This window comes from Ischnura elegans, chromosome 6, assembly GCF_921293095.1.
Source record: "Ischnura elegans chromosome 6, ioIscEleg1.1, whole genome shotgun sequence".
Classification (NCBI taxonomy): domain Eukaryota; kingdom Metazoa; phylum Arthropoda; class Insecta; order Odonata; family Coenagrionidae; genus Ischnura; species Ischnura elegans.
The window spans coordinates 67719921-67743242 of NC_060251.1; the positions used below are offsets into that span (position 1 = coordinate 67719921).

Genomic DNA, 23322 nt, shown 5'->3' on the forward strand with positions numbered 1-23322 from the left:
TCCTACAATACTTCTGTGGAGTAAATCAACCCTCAACCTTAAGTCCCCTTGTTTGGCTAGTACTGAACATTGGACTAAGCGCTTAGGCGCCCGAGCGCCTGTCCAGAGTCGGACACTTGACGACGGAATTTCGGATCGCGAAAAAAGACGAACGTGACGAGGGATCGGACTGCGGCACCAGTATGCGCATACTAGGGAATAGACGTACGAACCCCCGAGGAAAAGGAAATAATTTTGACGATTTTCGAAATTTTTCCAAGTGCCGAAAAATTTTCCAAGTCCGGAGTCGGACCTGGGACGACGGAATTTCGCATCGCGAAAAAAGAACGAACGGAGGGATTGGACTGCGACATCAGTATGCGTATACTACGAATCCCCAGCTGTGGAGGGAAAGGAAATAATTTTGACGATTTTCTAAATTTAGGAATCTGGCGTGCCCCCTTTTACTTGGCGCCCAGTGCGACCGTGTACTTGGCTTACCGCTTAAACCGGCCACACCCCCCCCCCCCCTTATCCCTATCCTGGATCCACCGCTGTATCACTCTTCTTTAGAGCTGATTGTTGTGGAAATGAAATTTAGAAACGGGATAAACAGCAATCTTTCAGATGCGTGGATTCTCATCACCTGCAGTTCGGGCGATGCCGAAGGAAGACCTGTCGCGTGCTGGCGATCCAGACGCTCAAAGAAGAGGCCGCACGTCTTTCGCCCAAACACCTCGACCTTGTTTTTTTTTTTTAAGAGAAAGATATTGCCTCAGGGACTTTGTTCGTGTGTGGTCGCAATTTTCTCATCTCCCACCCTGTAATCTCCATCCCCTATTCCTCCCTTGCGCTCACGCTCACCAGCGCAACGTCGCGAAAATATAGGAGCTAAATTTCACGCAAAAACTATTTTTATACTTATTTAATTACAGGAGAACTTGGTTATAACGTCATTGAAGGGAACACACAATTATTGACGCTACGTCAGAGTGACACAATAAAAGGTTTATTTAACTAATTAATAAATAACACAGGAGAAATAAAAAGGAACACTTTTTCGTGAAATACATGCTTCAATGAGATTATTATAGTAGGTAAATACAACTAAATTCATGAGTAATAGTGAAGTGCAAATTTAAATTTTATGCAAAAAAAAATTAATAAAAATGAAGTGTTTTCTGCCATGAATACATAATAATGTTTAAGTAAAGGTACAATGCAGTATGCTAATAAAAATTTTATTTTTTATTCTCAAACCACCGGATACAGCTCTTATTGGCCATTTTACACCGGGGTGTTCAACAAATGTAACAAGTAAAAGTACACAAACGACCATGCCCTGGACCGGGGAAACCTACCCAGGCGGGACTCGAACCCGCGACCTCTTGTTTGGCAGGCGAGAACGTTACCCCGCCGCCACCGACATGAAAAATACACTGAAAAGCCGTATCCAGAAATAGATATGTGTGAGACTGATGAATACGTCGCTGCTGCAAATTTTAGCCATTTTTACGAAGGTTACTTTGTTGCTTGAAGCCGGATTTTGTTGACGTTATATACGAGCTTTTGGAATCTATCGATAAATCCGAGATTTTATCAATGCTTGCGTATTAAGTTTGGCGAGACTTAGGAACGAATGACGTTATATCCATGTTGACGATACGGTTGAGGACGTAATAACCAAGTTTGACTGTGTTACGCTTTCATCCAATAATCAATATCTACAGAACCCTGAGGATTTCATTTTTAACGTAAGGCAGTGTGCCCGGCAACCTTATTTTTAATCTTGTTTTGGTTATTCAATAATTTTAAAGATCATTAACTCATAATATGTAGAGAATTCCTATTTATTTTTATAATAATTCATAACGAACGTTTGTCTTTGCAGTCAGCGTTATAATTAGCCAATAAATTACTTACGGTACCACAATATCTTGTAAAGCAATAGTTATTCCGTGAAACTAAAAAGAGAAATGAAAATAGCACTATAAAAAACATGTCGGCTGCAATTTTCAAAGTAATTCGACAAAAATCTGATTTTTGTCTCACTTTCTCGCGATCCGGACCACCTTGCGTCTAGTCTATAAGCTCTAAGACCGGATTATTGGAAAAATATCCATAAAAAGCACTTGGAGAATAGAAACAGCAGGCATTTTGATATACCTCAGTTGATAGGACGCTGCATCGACAGTGATAAGTATATTGTGTGTGATATGAATTGATAATAGACCGAGAGACTCGTTAGGACAATCCTGTCGCCATCAACGTTCTGCGGTTGGGGGCACGAAGGTTGCGGGCACGGCATTGGGTTACGCGAAGACCTCCCAATAGAATGAACATATTTTTAATCGAGTTTCTTCTTTCTCTTGACGTTTATGTTTAACGTTGATTAGTGTCTTCGAATTGTATTCTCGGCATTGAAGAATTTTAAAAAACAAAAATAAAGAATAAACAAATCCCATTCATAGCAAAAATCTCCAGAGAAGGTATACAAATTTACCGAAACGTTTCCAAAAATTTGCACTTAATTTCTTCAAGTCCTACATTCCAAGACACTCATCAATGCATGTTTTTAACATCTTAATACACTAAAAATACAATGAACTACACAATGCTGAAGAAAGAAGAAGAAGACTAGCTTTGAAGCGGCGACCAGCACAACAGGAGTTCGTGATGTCATCAGCTCGTCGTCGAAAGATTGACAGCCGTCGATTTTTTTTGCCGAAAACAGCTCGAGATGTATGCGAAGGATGGAAAAACGGATATAAACGAATCTCTTTCGGGCCCAATCTTAGTCGCCTATAAAAATGGTAAACGATCATTACACTCGATAGTATCTCATTAATTTCTCCTTTGACGGCATTGGCGGCCAGGAAGAAAAATAACACATGACCCACCGTTGCCAACAAATGACTCACTCGCTTTTTCGTTTAGTAAGCCATTAAGCATCGGGTGCAAAAACTCCTTTCGTTTCATTATTTTTTTCGAATCTGCTTCGTCTTTTTCGCTGACACCAATACCGAGGCGGAATCTGAGCTGTCACTCATTTCTTCGGAGGTGCCGAGACTTAATATTAAGAAGTAAATTGTCTCATTTTCTTCCGACAGGCGATGATGTACATACATTTAAACACTTTCATAAAAGCAATCTCATTTTAGTCAGGGTGGTCGCCTGAGCTATAGTTAGGAGTGATGAAACTGCCAGAGCTCAATCATGTAGAATTTGGAACTATGGTTTTACGACTTAGGCAACAAGTTCGGTGATTTGGCTACTTCCGAAAAAATTAGTCTGAAAAATTTGAGGTCAAATGCAATGTATTTAGGAATAATATTTAACGATACATCGTGATCGAAAGTGGAACTTAAGTACTCAATTACACACCGAATAAACTTTTTAGGATAGAAGTCTTCAATGGGTTACGCAAATGATTTTTTTCAGGTTGCGGTCTAGTCATCAACGAGAATATATTTAAGCAGAAGATGACATGGTGTATGAATATTATTTTTGACCTACTTATCGATCAAGGGCCACTTTTTATTAGTTGTATTCATCAGCAGTAACATTCTGCATCTTTTGTTAATTTAAATTTTCGTTTTTTTTTTAGGAATTTATGAGTTTTATACGCTATGGTTTTGAGGAAGTTTTTTTCTAAATTTTCTAAATCAATGTAACAAAAGTTAAAGCAAAACAGCGATTGGTAACATCGGCTCATAGAGCAAAAAATATTTATACGAGTAATTATGTACCCTCTTTCTTGTAAATGATAGAGGGAATTTGACGGTGGTTCTCCACAGAAGATGTTGAAACCAGTTGTCAGGCGGGTTGTTTTTCGGATCCGAGGACTTGAATCTGCAGAATGAGTGGTTGTGAACAGGAGAGGACCCTTCTGAGATGGGAAAGCGCGTTTATTAAACGAAGGCGAAAGAAAACTTAACGACGGGAGTCCACGGGGAGGAAATCTTGTCCCAGATTGAGCCACGCCCACTAATCAAACACTCACAGGGCAGAGACGTGGTAGTGGAAAGAGGGAAAAAGAGATTACGTCTACTAGTGTGATATCTTTTGATACCACAAAAAACAACTGAGTACGCAAAGCGATTGAGGCGAGAGATTACTAGAGTGACAAAAAAGGAAGAACATTCAAGATGCGAAGAAATCCGCGACTATCTACAGCGCATACAGCGCTCCTACATCTATTAGGGATTGAAGATACTGATCGTCTGATTATTTCGAAGTATCCCAAGATGCTTTTTATCGCGGATCACGTTGGTGTGGTGGCTAGAGTGTTGGCTTCTCACCCCATGGGCCCGGGTTCAAATCCCGGCCGTTTCAGAGAGGTTTCAGAGATTGCGCGCTCCCTGAATGTATGGTGGACATTTCGAGCGCAACACTCCGTCCGTCGGACGGGACGTTAAGCCGCGGTCACCTTGGCGCCTTTCGTTGAGAGTCGGCTAATGCTGATGCCGGATTTCTCTCCACCATTCCTTACCTACTTCATTCGTCATGGCGCCATTACCTCAGCTGTCGGTCGCCTCCAAATACCATGCTATTTATCATTTATCAAAGGTCCACTTCCTGACTCACTTCCCTTTAGAATTGATTCTTGATATATCGTTCACTCCCGTGCTCACGTGATGTACTTAAGAGATGTATAAAGAGGCGACGGACTTCAGCGTTTATTCCTGTTATTGATTTCATTTCTAAAAATAATTTTGTGGGTACTAAGTAGTCTAGTAGGGCGAGAAATGCTTGGATTGTAATAGAAGGATTTCGAGTTTATTTCCCCGGGTAGGACTTTGCACACCCTATACAAACATCGTCGAGGTACGGGGTGGCATAGTGAAGGACACTAACATCCCCACAATGAAACTTAGTCATTAACACACCTTGGGCTTATTCCGTGGTGATATCTAACCTAATCTAATATGAGATATGAAAGAATACATATAAGTACTTGCGAAAATAAAATATTGCTTAGTTCGATGCTAAATATTTGACGTTGCAGAGAGAAAGGAATCGACCTCTCTATTTTGACAGTGCGAAATCCACACGGCTTTGACTTAGTCCGGGGTGAGCTCTGTTCTCATTTGCCCAAACCAATCTTAGGATTGCATCACTGAGTTAGTGAAAGATTTTATATTCTATTTGTGACATCCTTACAAATCGGTCCCCGGCTTCGATCACGGGAAATATTTGGAAGCCTCTTAAAATACGTCCGAAGTACCAAAACGATTCAATCAAGCTTATACAGAGAGGGGATGAGGCCCCATCTTGTGAAGTGCCCCAGTTCACACCCGTCAACACTACATAGCGATGAATATTTCCGAAGCAGCGAACAGAGTCTGCCCCAACATGAGGTGATTTCGTAATGGGGAAGAAGGGCTCCCCACTTGGGGTAGGATCATTGGGTTCGGGATGCACGCATTTCAGAGGATCAATGCCGGCGTCGAAAGGAGGCATTCCCGCTCTCATTACCGTCCACCACCGGATTCGGCGCCCCGAGCGCAATCGAAAAAAGGGTTCCTGCTAGAAACTGTCCTTAATCAATTGCTCCGCGCCATAAATCCATCTCCACGCTCACGGATCCGGGAAAATATAAATCAGCTCTCCTTGAAGCGAGCATCCACGCGTCAAGCCTCTTTTTTCACGGTTTAAAACTCCTATTAGTCAGGGCCCCTCTTTTTCTCCGGGCCTATTCGTCACACGTGGGATTGGAGCCATCAGCACCGCGCAAAAAATACCTCGCGGGTTGAGTGGGTGCCTCAACAGATTAATAGGGAGGCCGAAAGGAACCTTAAGGGCGCGATGGAATATGAGGACATGGAAAAGAGCTAGGGTGCCAACTGAGTCATTATCCGTATGAATACGTCCAAAGGATCGTTCACCCAACAATGTTGCGTAAAAATCTTTAATGCCTCAGTCAGTGCCGTTTTTTTTTTGTTTTTTATTCGCGTTTTCAATATTGCTCACCAATTTAGCCACCACTTAAACGGGAACGTCTCCAAATTCATTGAGAGGGCACATCGAAAAATCAACGAGGCACATTGAATTTAATAATAGTAAAACTAATATATTAATATGAATATGGAACAGGTTTTCATAGCGCTTATTGTTTATTTTCCGTTTTAAATGCAATAAATAAAATTTGCAATGACCCTAACGAGGGGTCAGATGGTAGAGGAGACTAGTTAGTCTCAACCTGGCCCGAATAAAGGCATCTTTCATTATTATAGTATTATTATTGTCATCTCTGCTACCGGTATCATCCGAAAAAATATACAAAATTGTTTTAAAATACCCTATTTTAATTCAAATACGTACATCAAAACGCAAAAGGCCATTATGCTATCAGCTTGCCGCATCACGAGAAAATTTCTCAACTCAACACCACCGTTAAGAATTACTTTGGTGAAATACCTCAGTCAAAACTTAAGAAAAATTAATTAATAAGATAATAATAAATATAAAATATTACATTTAAACATAATAAATCGCATTTCACTCCCTACGAAGACATTTTATAATGAATATTTCAATCCTAAGCGTGAGGAAAATTAAAAATCCTTGAGAGGCGAGGTGACCTTTGGTAAGGAACTAACCCCTAACCCGAATGAGTTGAATTACACGCCTGTGGCTTAATTGGATTCGAGCTCCACCCTCAGCAATACTATAGACCAGAATACTACCCCGCAAACAGCCTCAAAGTAGTGTGCCGGGACACCGTTTCGGCATAAATAGGAAACGCTCTAACGAAATTCCACCTTGCTTGTTTAAAGTTCTTTATTTTTTAGGGGAAAAAGAAATTCCCATACCTATCCTTTCGGCAAAATATCTCTCTGAATACATCGTTTCCGTCCGACCCGGAAATATAGTGGGATTCTAATACGATGATACGGAATATCGCTCGTGAAGATATCTATTCTGAATTGCTCAAGCAATCTAAGCCTAGCCTATAAGCCCCGAGTCCCTGGCGGCTTCCGGCGTAATTCGTTTAACATCTGTGTGACGATTTCTGTAAGCCCGTGGCAGTTTTTGACGTATCACGCGGCTTTCTTTTGTCTTTTATTAATCTCGCGGCTTATGTCTTTCCACATCGGATCAAATATTATCCCAGCATATTGGAGGTATAACCGGACGAGTGTGAAATAGTATCTTTTACCAGTCCATCCAAAAATCTTCCCACAATACGCTGAAGAGGGAATACGCAGATGAAGCATATGTCCTAAAATCCAGCTAGACGCAGTCCATACAGTGAGATATGCAACCTATGTATGAACAGATAATAGGTAATAATATATGTGTCGTTCTGGAAAAAAATTATAAACGCTAACCACAGTAATATTGTACTATTAAGTTATAAATTTCCCAGGTGGCAAAATCGAAATAAATGATAATTATCTGATCGCCAATGCAAAAAATAACCGACATTAATACATTAAAATAAAAAGTGAATCGATCGTACAAATAAATTTTAACGCTATTTATTAAAAATCACATAAAATAGACACCTAATTTCATTCCTAGAATCTTTTATTGCAATTCTCTTTTCAAGTGTACGGTGCAAAGCACAATAAGTACTTACCAAGATAAAAATAAAAGTCAGGCAGGTAATTTTATAACACTTTAAATTATTTTCAAACTTATGCCGCAATTGCTGAGGCATAAAAGCGTGAATATAATGTAAGTACCGGTACGCACGACTCGAGCAACGATTAAAAAACCGAAATTAATATGAAACGATTAACAAAGCAAGTTTGATGCCTCCTAATCCCTAATCTTGTAAGGGGTTGTTTCAGGAAATAAAGCGATTGATTTTTTCTTACGCTGAGTGTTATCGAGGAGTTATGTTATTCTTCTTTCGTGTTACTTAACAATTGAACTGTTTATTCAAAACATCACTTTCTTCGTGGATGATAGGAACTTCATTTGATGCAAATAAAGCTTAATAGTTGCTAGTACTTTCTATGCCTTCAACATGCATGTCCGGAAAAAATAATGGGATCCAATATTTACACCCTTACCCATGCATGCTCTCAGTGGTCTGTTTTATTCCGATTGACGACAGGGTGATTTCTTGAAGAGTAATTCTAGCGTAAGAAAATTCATGAGACAATTACAAAAATATGACATCGATTTAGTGACACCAAGTGTATTCGCGATGAATCGATTAAATACAGAATGATATTAAACTATCGCATTCACCATTCAACATTTGATAAATTGCAATCATCTCATTAGCATTGAGAAGTCTCAGTTGAACAAGGAAACGCCCCAAGCTCCTTGACTGCACATCGAAGTTGATTCCCGCAATGAATACAAAACACAGTCACCGAGATGATGAATGCTTAGCCTAAGCGAGCATGAGTTATGCTTATAGAAAGAACGAGTGAAAGGTAGGTATATTACCTGAAGGGACCACCCAGATGTAAGAAATAAAAGCATTCTCCTTTGAACAGATTATAACCAGAGCAGGGGGAAATATCTCTCGCTTTATATTCCAAAGGGAGAATTTTGGATTATTAATGGTAATTTTGCAAGAAATATTCTAAATTAAACATATTTATATGACTTGGTAGGAGACTAATTGGGACATTTTGTTGAGCCGGGAATTCGGTCAAAAGTCAGGCATGATCACTTCCAGGAAGTCAATTTCCTGACAGGGCGAATCTATTTGATAAGTTGAAGAAGTTCTATGGAGGAATAAGTGATCATACAATAGAAATTTTTAGTATTTGACCGAGATAAAAAATGGCTATCTAAAGACAGTTAAATCGCTGTGGTTATTATTGATATTTGCCATTTCTGACAAACGAATTTGCCAACCACTGAACTACGTTTCCAGGTCTGAGTGGACCGATGAATAAGAGATATTTTACTAACCGGTAGGTATAGGGAGTCAATTTCTCCGGTAAAATAAACGGCAAATAAATAAATGACAGGCCGAGCTTTGGCAGTCAAAATGCTCACAAATTCACCTAAACCTTTTTGCATTCTCGGACAGGTTGAAGGAGGGCTACTTTCTGGATCCCTATGCTCAAGCCTAACTTAATTATTTTAACTGCGCCTTTTATTGAAAGCATACAGATTGTCACCAAAGGTCTCGAGCAGTAATACAGGAAGACTTGCAATATCCAGCCACATGCCTATTGGAGCGAGTTCCGAGATAGCTCTTGACTGTAGACCACTGGGCCAAGTAGCAAGCGCATTGTTGTTTCACTAACCTATCGGTAAAATCATGTTTACATGGACCATCGTGCGAACCACTAGGCCAGCACCCCTCAAAAGCAGGTCTTCCCTATCAATTGATAATAATACATATTCTCTTTCATTCTATCAATTAATCCCTTTTCCATCCTCTCCCATCTCCTGTTACCAAATATTCTTTCCTACAACAGTTTTCATCATTTCTTCCCCGCTTGACACTAGGTCGATCGTAAACCTCTGTTTCCTCTGTATCTCTTCTAAAAGTTTCATCTCCTTACCCGCAATGTCAAGATTCATCATCAATAATCAAGTCAATAATCCTAAGATTGGTGTGGCGCAGCTCTCAATTCCGCTCTCCTATCCGCTAGCCTTTTCATTGCTACGTATTTCTTCTCTTTTATATCCTTTGTAACTGCCATATGTAACTCGTTCGGGGCCGTCCATTACCCTTCTTCCCTTCCACCTGTCCTTCTATGATTGCCTTAATTAGGCCATTCTGCCTCTTAATGTGACCTACTAATTTCTCCCGTCTTCTCATTAAGGACTTCTATTTTGTCCCACTTTTCTTAGCACCCCCTCATTACTTGAGTCAGCAATTTTTTAAAAATCTATGCGAAGTAAGGCTAGATATTCTTACGTCAAGGACTGGTGCGAATCACCCGCACATTTCTTCAATTGGAGATAAGAGATCTTTCCGTTACGGATGCTTTCCCTGTGGGCCATCACCAAGGCGACCGAGGTCCACCCGTTGTGAAGACGGTAAGTTCATTATTGATGGTTGCGACGGTCACAAATCGCCTTCCCGAAAGCTACGACCACTCTCAGCGCAAAATAAAAAAAACCGGAGCGACACGGGGCAGGGGGATGGGGGCATAAAGGTCGTTTAGCGCCACGCCCCCGTGCTACATATATATCTGCGGTTACTTACAAACTACGACGAGACGGCAAGAGCGAACGCTGAGGGAGCGATTTGTCAGCGCCTGTGCTCTTCGAACCTACCGTCTCTGCGACTCCACCGGCAACTTTCCCAGGAAGGTGAGGCATTATGGCTCTTGTAAGCAAAAACACTATTCGCTTGGCTCATCCCGAAAAATAATTCTGATTACAGATGTTTATTCCTCTCAACTGTGGTGTAGCCAGGGGGGTCCGGACCCCCCCCCCCCCGAAATCGTCATCATCAATAGTCAACAATCCTAAGATTGGTTTGACGCAGCTCTCCATTTCTCTCTCCTATCCGCTAACCTTTTCAAAGCGACGTATTTCTCCTCTTTTACATCCTTTATAACCTGCCCTATGTAACTGATTCGGGGCCGTCCCTTGGTCTTCTTCCTTTCCACCTGTCCTTCAACGATTGTCTTCATCAGGCCATCATGTCTCATTATGTGGGCAACTATATTGTCCCGTCTTCTGCTAAAGGTTTTTAGGAGGATTCTCTTTTCTCCCACTCTTCTTAGCACTTCTTCGTTACTTACACGGTCAATCTATTTTATCTTCATCATTCTTCGGTAGCGTCTCATTCCGAATGCTTCCACTCTTGAATTCTCTACTGCTGTCAACGTCCAAGCCTCGCTTCCATAGAGAAACATACTCCAAGAACACAATTATTTTCCTTTCATCAATATAATGGTTTATTCATTTAAGTATTTAACCGACTAAGGTAGATTTCCATGGAGTACTTAAGAAGCGTTCTGGTAACCTCCCCTTCCTTCGTGTTCTTCCCTCTTCAATCCACAATAAAGCCTACTTCCTTTAATTTTATCTGATAATCCTATTCTCTTCCTCCCTCTCCCTCATTTGCGCTATATTCTACCATCTATCACTATTTTCAAATCCCATCCCAAGTACTCGCTCCATGCATACCTTCTGTCTCCTTCGTATCTCATCTAGAAGCTGCCTCTCCTCGCCCATAATGTCCTACAATTTCGTTTCTCCTCCTCTCCGTCCACTTCACCTTCTCCATTCTTCTCCACACCCACATCTCAGACGCCTCCAGTCTTCTCTCGTCCTCCTTTTTAAGTGTCCACTTTTCCGCACAGTAAGGCGCTACACTCCAGGTCTTACCCTTCAATAACCTTTTCTTTAAAATCTTACATAACGATCCACTCATAAACTGCTTCCTGATCACGAACGCTTCCTGTAATTTGCTTCCCCTTGCTTGAATTGCTCAACCTCTTTAAGTTTACTTCACGATAAATTCCTTCATGTTTATGCTTGACGAAACAACTCCTGGATCTTTGTAACAAGTAATAATTAAAATTTACTTGCGTTCTTTTAAGAGAAATTAACTCAGATGTAATTTTCTGATAAAGATTTTCATCGATAGACAGGTAAATGGCTAATACATGAAAACAAGACCTCTGATAAAATATGAAATAAGGATTTTAGATAACAGTATGTTATAGAGGAAAAATACTTGAGAGGAAAACTTAGCTTAAGCCTGAATCACACGATCATTTTTTTCATTTTCGAGTGATCACTCCAGCGATCACTCGTAAATGAACGTCGCGCGTAATTGTTTTTGCGATCACTCCAATGATGAGGATTCCCACAGAGCTAAGATATCGGAAATGATGCGAGAAGAGACGGAGGGAGGGACCGAGTGATTCAGAAAAATGACCACTCGAGCGATCACTTTTCCGGTACCGAAAAGCGATCGCCGAGTGATCACTAAGAGCACTAAGAGGAACGAAACAAATGATCGCGCGATTCACGCTTTAGAAAAAGTTGAGTGCACACCTGCATCCAAACCAATGTTATGGCCGTTTTGAACGGAGCACGTAGTTGCAGAATCTGACGTCTGTACGAAGGCGCAGACAAAATTGCGTAGTGTGAAGCGGTGAATTGCAAGAACGCTGCGAGAATACATGGATGTAAGATAGCAAAATAACCCCTGTGATAATTTCGTTCTTGCATTCACTAAATTGCACGCCATAGTGATAAGTAAATCCAGTTCTAACCAGCGCAATTACGTGCCTCGTTTAAAACGGCCTCTAGGATCGCTGGAAAAATCGGTCATTTAGGGTTGCGCAAAAGTCAAATTGTTATTGAATTGGAGCGCAGTTAAAAAAAGATTTTATGCTATTACTTGCTATAAAAGTAACTTCTACAATCCACTGTGGTCAAAGAAAAAACTGACACGGATTGTGCAAGTTCTTTTCTTCGACTTTAGGGGATTGTAAAAGTTAGAAGTAGGAATGTGCGAGTACTCGAAAATTCGGGTCTAGTCGAGTCGAGTAGTTGGTATTTCGTGTAGCATTACGTACGTCAAGTCGAGTCGAGTAGTTTCGATTACAGAACTGTCGAGGACAGTAAGCCAGTGATTAATTTACGTATTAAACATTTATTAGTGTTGTGAAAATGCCTATACTCAGGGCCTTCCAAGCCCATATTAATTAAATTTCCGACATAGTACGAGGGGTTAATTAAATTCAATTATGCTTCAACTGTTTAAGAAACAATTTCCATTCATCTCCTGATGCTGACACAGTTATCATTGACGTTCCTCATTATTTTTTTCCTTTTTACATCAGGATAAGCATTTAGAATAGAAAATGTACTAAGAGATTGGAAAAAAAGATAATATATTGGAGCATGCATTTCTGTATTACCTGGTCCAGAAACTATCATACTCCACTCGCGAGTAGTTTCAATTTGATTTGATACTCGACTCGAGATCAAAAAGTAAATCTCGCACATCCCTAGTTACTAGAACAAAAAATGGAATTCCACAAAGTGAGGGCCATTACTATTTCATTATTAGATTTTATACCCTAACAAAATCGTGCAAAACACGTCGTGTTTTGAGAGAAGGATCCTCTATTTCCCAACCAGGGAAACAGCACCAATTTTCCGCCCACCCTATTCATTCGCGCACGCGTTAAAACATAACACATATACCAATCTTCGCCCCATCTCATTCCGCCCCCGTTCGCGAGAGCAGTTGGCACCGTTCCAGAGGGCTCACCGCGGAGCAATTCCGGATCCGAGGATGATTAACTCGCTTCCAAAGCAACTAGAAGGCCCCTCGCCTCCTCCCACTGTACCTCGCGGTTCCACCCCCTATCGTCACGATATGCGAAACAAGGGGAGCGCTCCCCGAGAGGAGACGAAAGCGAATTCGCACCAGCGACGCACCAAAAACCGCCCAATCCCACGCTGTTACCACGGGAAACGTTCTTCAGACGTCCAAAAAGCAAGACCGATGATTGGATAGAGCACGAATATTACCATAGAGGATCCTCAAGTCGGCCTCTAAATGTATTGTCGCCTACCGAGCATTTAACCCCTTATAACCCAATGTTGCTTCAAAGCAAGATCAAAAAGTGTACATTTTCAGATATATTTAGGAAATATCTTAACTACGTATTATTTTGTGGTGTAATTTTGAAGACGAAATATTTATATGCCTCGATGATTATGATTTAGTGCAAAATTATCATCTTTTCCGAATGAAAAATCTTGAAATTTGATTTCTCCCTTAAGCAGCTCTGGGCTATAAAGGGTTGAATGGAGAATCTGAGCTTTTCCCGGTGAATAGCGTGGATGAAAGCTTCTCGGGTTTCCAACCGGGTCAGGGTCTGCATGGTGTAGGCCGACGTTTCGTTGGGAGACTTTTCCAACAATCATCAGCCCTGAGGATGTTGGGAAAGTCTCCCAACGAAACGTCGGCCTACCCCATGCAGACCCTGACCCGGTTGGAAACCCGAGAAGCTTTCATCCAAGGGTTGAATGGGTTTACAGAAGTCGCCACTCGCATATCTGGCGGGCAAGTTGATCCGCGTTTCACGGGGAAATTCAGTACAATTAGGGATGTCAACTGAAATTTATTTTCATTATGATATTATTTTTCACATTCATAGCTTTTCAATGCCATTCCTCGCAATGACAAATATTTTACAGCAAAATATAGGATAAAAGTGGATCGCATTGCATCACGATGCGGACATTTTTGAAAAGCGATTAAAATGCGATCGAGGTGGCAACAGAAATCAGCCTTCTGAGGGATGGAATTAGGCCAACTCTATGCAGTCTCCTCGGGATAGACCGTGATCTTGTGTAGTGTCGTAACATTGAGATGCTAGAAGCCAGTCAAATAGTCCATGATAAAATATAGACAAGAGGTGGTATTTCCACACTTAAACTCAAAACTCCACGACCGACCATGGTTCATCATCATCATCACTGGTCAACAATCCTAGGATTGGTTTGACGCAGCTCTCCACTCAGTTCTCCTATCAGCTAATCTTTTCACACCTACGTATTTCTTCTCTTTCACATCTCTCTTTACTTGTTCCATATATTTTGTTCGAGGTCTTCCTTTTCCATTCTTGCCTTCCACTTGTCCTTCGACGATTAGGCCATCATGTCTCAAGATGTCGCCTATAAGGTTGTTCCGTCTTCTTATTAAGGTTTTCATGAGGCTTCTCTTCTCTCCTACCCTTCTTAGGACTTCCTCGTAACTAACTCGGTCGATCCATTTGATTTTCATCATTCTTCTGTAGCACCACATTTCAAAGGCCTCTATCCTTGCTTTCTCCGCTGCTGTCATTGTCCATGCCTCACTTCCGTTTAGGAGCATACTCCAGATGTAGGTTCTTATAAATTGTTTCTTTACTTCCATATTTAAGTTTCCCGCTGTAAGCAGGTCTCTCTTTTGGTGGAATGCTCTCTTCGCCTGGGCTATTCTGCTGATAATTTCTTTCTTGCTTCTCCCGTCACTAGTTATCTTGCTTCCCAAATAACAGAATTGTTCTGTAGCTTCCACTCCAAAAGTCTCCTTCCTGGGGCCACTTCATTTCGCTGATGCCTAATACATCGAGGTTCATTCTTCGCATCTCCACCTTCAAGTTCTCTAGCTTACCGCAGGTGCGAAGTGATCTGACGTTCCATGTTCCTATCCGTAACATTCTATCTCGTTTGACCGATGTACACTCTCGAGTAGTCCCCGCCCGGAGATCCGAATGGGGGACTAGTTTACCTCCGGAATATTTTACCCGAGAGAATTCCATCATGTCTTATATAAATTGAGTGGAGTAGCTGTGACTCCTCGGGATGATAATGTGGTGGTTTCCCCTTGCCTTCCACATCGCAGTACTACAGCCGTTAAAGTAAATGTTACCACGCCCGTAGTGGAATGTGTGTCGCTGTACCGACCAGTATGGTCTCCACCTTCGCACATGTGAAGAAGAGCTGCTGCCCTCTCCCCATGGTTAAAGTGGAATTTAAGTATACCGTGGCTAGTCCCGGTATATATTTAAATTACTAAAGAGCGAACACCTCTTACAATTAGTGTACAAAGTTCGGACTTTGCTCTCCGGCTGTGGTGCATTGCGCATGAGTTAAGACTGATATTCGCATACACGAATATTACAAAAGAGGATCCTCAAGTGGGCCTCTAAATGTGTTTCCGCCCACCAAGCATTTAAAGGGGTTTACAGAAGTCGCCGCTCGCGTCGCTGACGGACAAATTGATCTGAGTTCAACGGGGCAATAACGTATAATTAGGGGTGTCAACCAAATTTACATTCATTATGATATTATTTTTACATTCATAGCTTTTCAATGGTATTACTCGCAAATATAAACATTATACAGCAAAATATTGGAAAAAGTGGATCCCATTGCACTCATCACCGCGCTTCAGACATTTTTGAAAAACGATTAAAATGCGACCGAAGTGGCAACAGAAATCAGCCTTCTATGGGATGGAATAGGGCCTACTATATGTAGTCCCCTTTGCATGATACTAAAGTAAGATTACTTTCCCGTCATTCCCATGCTTTTTTCGTCTTAATTTTTGTATTATGGTCTGCCTGCATGGATAGTAACTGCAGAAATACCGGAAATCGCCGTCTAATGTAAAATTTTATGTCGTCGCTTTTAGATTTTGGTAAGGTTGATTCGTATAAACTTTAGACTGCCTATTTCCAATGTATTATTTTTATTACAAATTGTGAAATACCTCAAACAGTGATTCATCCATAAGGTTGATAAGGTTAGCTGAATGTAGAGACCTTTCCGGACTAATTATAAACGTCATGCTAATGAATACCTAAGAAAATTGGGAAATAGCGAAGTTAAAATGCACATTAAGGGTCTTATTCACTTTTCAACACATGTAATATTGTAGTTGAGGTGTGTATGCGCATTACTCAATGCTATTCCTAGCATTAAGTTGCTTAATTAGCTAAGAACTCGACCGGAAATCATTTTTGCATAATGAAGCTAGAGGTAAGTATTGTATTACTGCGCCAATCATTGCCGAGATCTTGCGTTGTGATAGTTAGTGGGTAATGCAGAACATAATTTTCTCACTTTTAGATTAACCTACTCGAATGGAGGTACATTAAATACAACGTTTTCCAGTTAGAATACGGCATCTGTAAAAAGATAATTTAATTAGCAAGGGAGAAAGGTATCCTTTTATGGAAAACTTATTCAAATATGCCCACTAAGGCTTTCCTAATTAGTATGGAGGTCTGGATGAGGCAGTGATTAGCTAAGCTCATTTGCAAGATAAATAGCCGCGGCCATATTGCGGTAAATTGAATTGAATTCGTGCAAAATCCTCTTTGCAATTACTTTCTACCTATAGTTTAATGACTGTCTCCTTCTCTAGGTATAACCTCGTCGTAATTTTCAATTTCTGACTTCACATTCCCATTTATGGGGTCCTAATCAGGGCTAATGCTCTTTGCTAGGCAAACGTTAAATTTATCTGAGAGAGGAATGTGAGCACAACGTTACGCGTTATATTTTATAACCATAGAAGTTATGGGTGACAAAGATTAATTAATATTTTGGTACCGATCACTAAAGAAGATGTTGCTGCTTTATCTTGCTTCGTAAGTCCCCTATAATATTTTTGCCCGAAAGGGGTTTCTTCAGTGAGGAATACGGACACTGTCATCTCTAGTGCTGGTGCCATCCATTGCAAAGCTCACCATATCAACCCACCTTACGAAACTGGAAGTGTCATCTTAACTCTAACAAAACAAGTAGGTATTTATCAATTGATAATAACGCATAATAAGACACAAAACTAAGTGATGAATCATGCATGTAGTGAAAATATTACTCATGTCTAATAATTTTGACATTGGTATTGATCAGGAACCACTTTTTAATATTTATGTGTATCAACACTAACTTCTTTTTTATTTGTATGTATCAAAACTGTTTTATTCCACTACACAATAACGTGGCTTCTCTATTCCGAACTAGCATTGCTACCCTTACCGGGAGTAATTGAGAGTCACTCCTTCTAGTGCATCTCACGGGGTCAAAGGAACGCGCAACCATTTCCACCCCGATAAGGTAGTATGACAACTGAAACCAAAAACATATTACACAATTTGACGCGCCGGGGGCACTATCAGAGCCGTCCAGGTAAATCAAGTTCACCCCAAGCATCCAGTAAACAATACAATAGCTATGGAACGGATTTGTGAGTGGGTGTTGTGTGATTAGTACGTTGTTGTGTTAGCAGAAACTTAAAAATTAACACTGAGAACATAAATCAGAACAGATTTTTAACAACAATTGCATTAATTATAAAGTAAGTATTACTTTTTATTCTTTTTTCCCAGCGATAAGGTTGTAGGACAACAGATACCACATAACCGATATCACAATTTTAAACACTCACCAGTCGTGAGATCCGGAGAAAGTCTCGGGGCTAATTCGAGAGAGGAACAGTTCCAGCGCCGTTCCTTGAACAGCTCGCCGCACACGATGGCCGTCTGCGATGCGGCCCGCGCCACCAGGGGCATGGCGTCGGCGGCCCGCCGGCACAGCCTCGCCTGGGCCCTCGTCAGTCCCAGGGAACGGCGGGCCCTTCCGCAGGCCGCCGACACGACGGATGAACGGTCCGGGGACGCGCTTCGGAGGGCAGGGGGCGGGTGGGCGGACAGGGCCCGCCATGGGGGACCCGTGGCCTTCCGAAGGGCCCTGAAAGAGAATAGAAGAGTGAAAAAATTGAATGGGAGAAGACGAGAATGAAGTGAGAAAAAGTTGCTGTTGTCAGAGAGTATTAAGAAAGCTTCCAGCTTCGGCTATCTTCTCCCTATTATATATGACATAAAATTCTTAAGTGGACGCATCGCTCAGGCAAGCAGCCAGGAATATTAGGGGCCTTCAGCCCCCTTCCTTCTTCAGTTCTGTCAAGGCGGCAACCTGTGATACATCTGCTTAGGAGACCACTAGCCGAGAGGGCACCTATCCCCTGACGCTCCAACTTTCGTTATAGTTACATGTCACAATACCTGCCAAATAGTAAAGATGAATGAAACTTTCATGTTTAATGCACACAAAATATTATAACTGGTGTAATGAAATGTATACTTTTCAGGTATGGTTTGGTATTTGGAGGAGGCGACCGATAGCTGAGGTCATTTGCGCCATGAGGGAAGGGTAGGTAAGGAAGGGCGGAAATAAACCCGGCGTTGGCATTAGCCTACTCTTAACGAAAGGCGCCAAGGGGACCACGTCTTAACGTCCCATCCGACGGACGGAGTGTTCCGCTTGAAATGTCCTCCACACAACACTCAAGCAGGGATTGAGCAGTCTCTGAAAATTCTCTCCCACTGCCGGGATTTGAACACGAGCCCGCCTGGTGGGAAGCCAACACACTAGCCACTACACCAACCCGATCCCCATATACTTTTCAGATGCTCGCGAATGAAAACTTTATATCAGTATTGACAACCCGCATACCACGTAAGGTCCTCCCGAAGAAAGCTACTCATTAGACATGATCCTGACGTATTGCATGTTGATAACTTTAGCTACAACTTAAAATTTTCAAGGTATAAGTCAGCATTTACCCTTATGAACATTTAAATTTATTTAAAATATTAAATCTTTACCCGTAAGAAGCAAGGTAGCGGCGGGGTAAAGTCTTCAGCTGCCAAACAAGAGGTTGCGGATGGAGTCCCGTCTGGGTTGATTTTCCATATCCAAGGGCATGGTTTGTCGTGTACGTGCAATTGTTAAATTTGTTGAATACCCCGATATAAAATGGCCAATATGAACTATTCGGTGGTATGGAAATGGAATAAAAAAAATATTTTGGATGAATGCAAACATGGGGAAAATTTTATCCTAAGAACCCTGAAAAATATTAAGTTTTCCAAAGTCACCTTTCTAGGACAGGCTGCATTAACATACATGTATCTCCATAGGCATGAAATATTAATTTATTTCGGAATTAGGTGTACGTAAGACAACAGCATTCAATTAAACGAGAATCTAAAGGTGAAGGTCCCTCTTCGGAGTCACTCAATGTGGGTAATTATGACGCATTGTTAATTACAATGTAATAATTTGATGAAACAAGATTTAAAAGGTATAACTATAGTATTAAACTCCTAATTTATTTAGCTTCCTTCTATACTTAACCCGAGGTGCTAAAAAATATTTTCAATTTTAAAATCCACGACGGCGGCCATCATAACGGGCTTTTAATGGCATTAATCACGGTTTAAAAGGCTTCCTTGATCATAAAAGAAAATTGGTTCACCCGATTAAAATAATCGGTCACCAGAAATGAACATGGAGCGGATTAATTATAGAAAGCTCAAATAAAACTGTCATAAAATCTGGAAAAAAGAACCCAATTACGGACTTGAAATACAGAGAGCTCCAGCGAGACGTCATTGCGAAATTGATTCAGTTGCATTTGAGTACCAGACGCCTTTTCCTCCTACCCCACTGAGTTGACATTTGCACCGCTGGCAAGTTCAATGTCTCTCATCGATTATCATTTAATAACTTCAAAAAGCAATTAAACCTACCTTCCAATTGATCGTTCCCAATAATTTGCGTTTTACAATGGATTTTAATGGTGGTCAGCCAACCAAAGGGTACTCCCTGTAATTGGTAACTTCCCAAGAGGCTCAACCGGTTTAAGCCAAATGGAGGACATGGGGTAGCAAGGGGGAGAATATTTCGAGGCACTTTTCAAACATACGCTCTCGAATCGTAGCGATAAGTCCATCCTCGTCTGCTTACTAAAGCTGTTTCTGTGTGACGTTTCTTCCATTTTCTATTTCCTCTACGCCCGACAAATAACGAGGAAATGAGAGAGATACTCTGCCGAATGGCATAGGAGTACGTTTTTCCTCCGAAAAATTTTGAACTTTTACAAATGTTCGGTGGAACTTAAGTAGTCAAACGTCTCACAACGCGTATCTTTATTTATTATTCCGTTACAGGTAGGTGCTGCGGCTGGGGATCAAACAGCTGCAGCAACACGGTGTGTAAATGTAGATGTACATTTGTGGAGGAGAAAGTCAAGCTTTTGCAAATATTCTTAAGTCATTCATTTTTTATAGCATGGTTTTTTTCCTAATTCTGAATAAAGTGATAGAGCATTTAACAAGACGCGATTGAAGACGAATAGCCTAAGATAACACACGAACAGCGAAAATCTATGGTAGCAGTGTAACGACTATCAGTGAAAATCGAAGATATTGCTTAATCTAATTGTAAGTATAATGATGACCGAATGTTTGTATATTTAATTGAAACCAAAAGCTCGACTTTTCAACGAAAATCAATTTTGAACCAAAAGATCGATTAATCAAAGCAATCGACGGTTCTTTAAAAGAAATACAGTTGGTACAGAACAAAGTATATTACATTCGGAAAACACCCAAAATACTAGAAAAAAATCCCAAATAATCAACTCAGGATATATGCGCGAATCATTAGCAGTAGACATTTACAAATGCACGCACATTAAAGTTTTGGAATCACCGCTTGGAGAGTTTTCGGCTTCACTAAAATTTTTAAGAAAGATCGACTGATCGCGATGTTTTTTTGCTGGTGGAGGGCGTGCCTTTTTTATGGTACCGGCCTCAGAGAAAAGTCTTTCAGATTTGACGGATAACGTTATCATAGGCCGGGAAAGACAACTAAGATCAAACGAAATGGTCACGATCGAAGTTGAAAATCGAGTTCGGAATTAAAATCGAATATCAAGGCTCTATTTTCTCGATCGTTGAAATTTAAAACTCGCTTTTCGAATTTTTTCAAAATCCATTTTCCCATCACTACCTCAGAGCTAACCGGTTGAAATTCGGCGAAAAAGTTCGCCCACCCAACCATCCTTATTACCATGTGTTCCTTCTCCGCGAGAATCAAGTGATTCTCACACAGGTGGGTGCTGGATTGGGGAAGTGGGAACATGGGAAGAATATAGAAAGGGGTGGGGTGAGAAGGTGAAGAAGAAGGAGGCATACAGAACAGCAAAGAGATATATTTATTCCCCTCTTATCGCCAAGCGATTAACGCGCTCGACTCTCGGAGATGATATAGTGTGCCGGATCGAAACCGCCCCCGAATATCCACGTCCTCCTTCATCGGGCAATTTACTGCCTGGGCCCCCGGGGAACGCCCCCGCAGACACCGCCGCCGCCGCCGTCTGGGACTCGGGCAGTCAGTAAAACGGGCTTCTGATCTCCCATACAGGCTGGGCTTCATTGGGCAGAGAGATTTTGGAGGTTAGGTGCATACGAATACCAAGCCTCCGAAACGGAGAGAGCGATGAAATTCATAGCTCTTATTTCGCACGAATATCGTGCACCACGACACGTGCGCGCGACCTGGTTGCCTTTTATTTTATACATTTGATTGCATTTTATTGACACGCTTGTATTCATTATTACGGGTGGAAAACTTGGATGTGGGTTACCATCACACTAAGTCAATAATACGAAGAACAATTGCTTTAGTGCAGCTCTGCACTCCGTTCTTCTAACAACTAACCTTTTAATTTTTACGCATTTTATATCTTTAAGGTCCTTAATGACCGATTCGGGACCTTCCTTTACCATTATTTCCGCTCGTGAATTTTTCTCCAATTTTCCCTTGAAAATTGTCTTCATTACACTGTCGTATACCACATGACGTTGCTGATTGAATTGCCCTGTCTTGACTTTGGGTTATTAGGTGACCTCTTTTCTCCCACTCTTCTAAGGACTTCCAGATTACTCACACGGTAGATCATCTTCATAAATCTTCTATAGCACCACATTTCGAATGTTCACACTCCTAAATTGCCTGCTCTTATCAATGTCTTGTTGATATTCGCCCAGAGTTTATATGTGACGGAATAATGATTGAATTTCGTTGCTTACGCCAATAACTCGCTAGTTTACTCTCAGCTTTCTTGATCATAAGATATTAATATGGCCACACCGCAAGTGTTCCAGTTTTCTTCTTACGGTTTTTAGGAATACATATTTTCTACTACTCTTCTAAGGACTTCCATATTACTTATACAGTCGATCAATTATATCGTCATCATTCAATTTTGGAGCTCCACATTTCGAAAGTATACACTTAGATTGGCTTTTCCTGTCAACGCGTCGTCTACGAGTATATTCGACCAGAATGTATATGAGAAGGATGAATGGTTGAATGCCATTGCCTACGCCAATTTAGATGTATAAACGGAATAAATCTAGCATGGACGCATAGGAATCAATAAGGTAGCCATCAGACGAATCTAAGGAAAGAAAAGTCTTCTGAAAACCCTAAGAAGACTAGAAAAGTTAATCGGCCACATCATTAGGTTGATGAATAAAATAGACTGGAATTGAGGAAAGTCCGATTGCATTATACCTATACTAAATATTAATTAGGATGCAAAAGAAAATATGTTTGTGTTTTCAGTCCCCTGATCAAAATTAACTGTAATACCCACTCATTAGGTGGGTAAGGAGAGACAGTTTCTAGATGAGATACGGACGAGACAGAAAGTATGGATGGAGCGAATGCTCAGCGGGAAGGGGATGTTGATATCGGTTTTAGGGGATAGAATGCTAGGTAAGCGAGGGAGAGGAAGGAAGAGTAAAGGATTTTTAGATAGATTAAAATTGAGTAGGCGTTATAGTAAACTGAAGAGATAATTACTAAATCTTTTCCTTGAGTCACCTCGCCCTTCGAGGGTTTTTGAGTGGGGCGTCCTCCCGGGATTTGAATTCGGGACCCTTCACTCAAGAGCCAAGTGCTCCACGCACTAGGTTATTACTTAATACATGGTTCGATCCGAAGCCCTCACCGCAGCTCACTGTACTCTAGGATACGCCATCTCAAATAGATGACACATAAAATATGATACAGGCCATATCT

At 41.1% G+C, this 23322-nt stretch overlaps 1 protein-coding gene across 1 annotated transcript in view; it reads right to left on the minus strand.

Annotated features, from left to right (window-relative positions):
* The window catches only part of LOC124160936 (protein Wnt-11b-2-like), a 95935-nt gene that overhangs the window by 51487 nt on the left and 21126 nt on the right, over window positions 1-23322 (minus strand). Inside the window, exon 2 of the mRNA XM_046537071.1 lies at window positions 17834-18135. Within this exon, the coding sequence (XP_046393027.1) occupies window positions 17834-18135 (302 nt within the window). The remainder of the gene's footprint in view (window positions 1-17833; window positions 18136-23322) is intronic.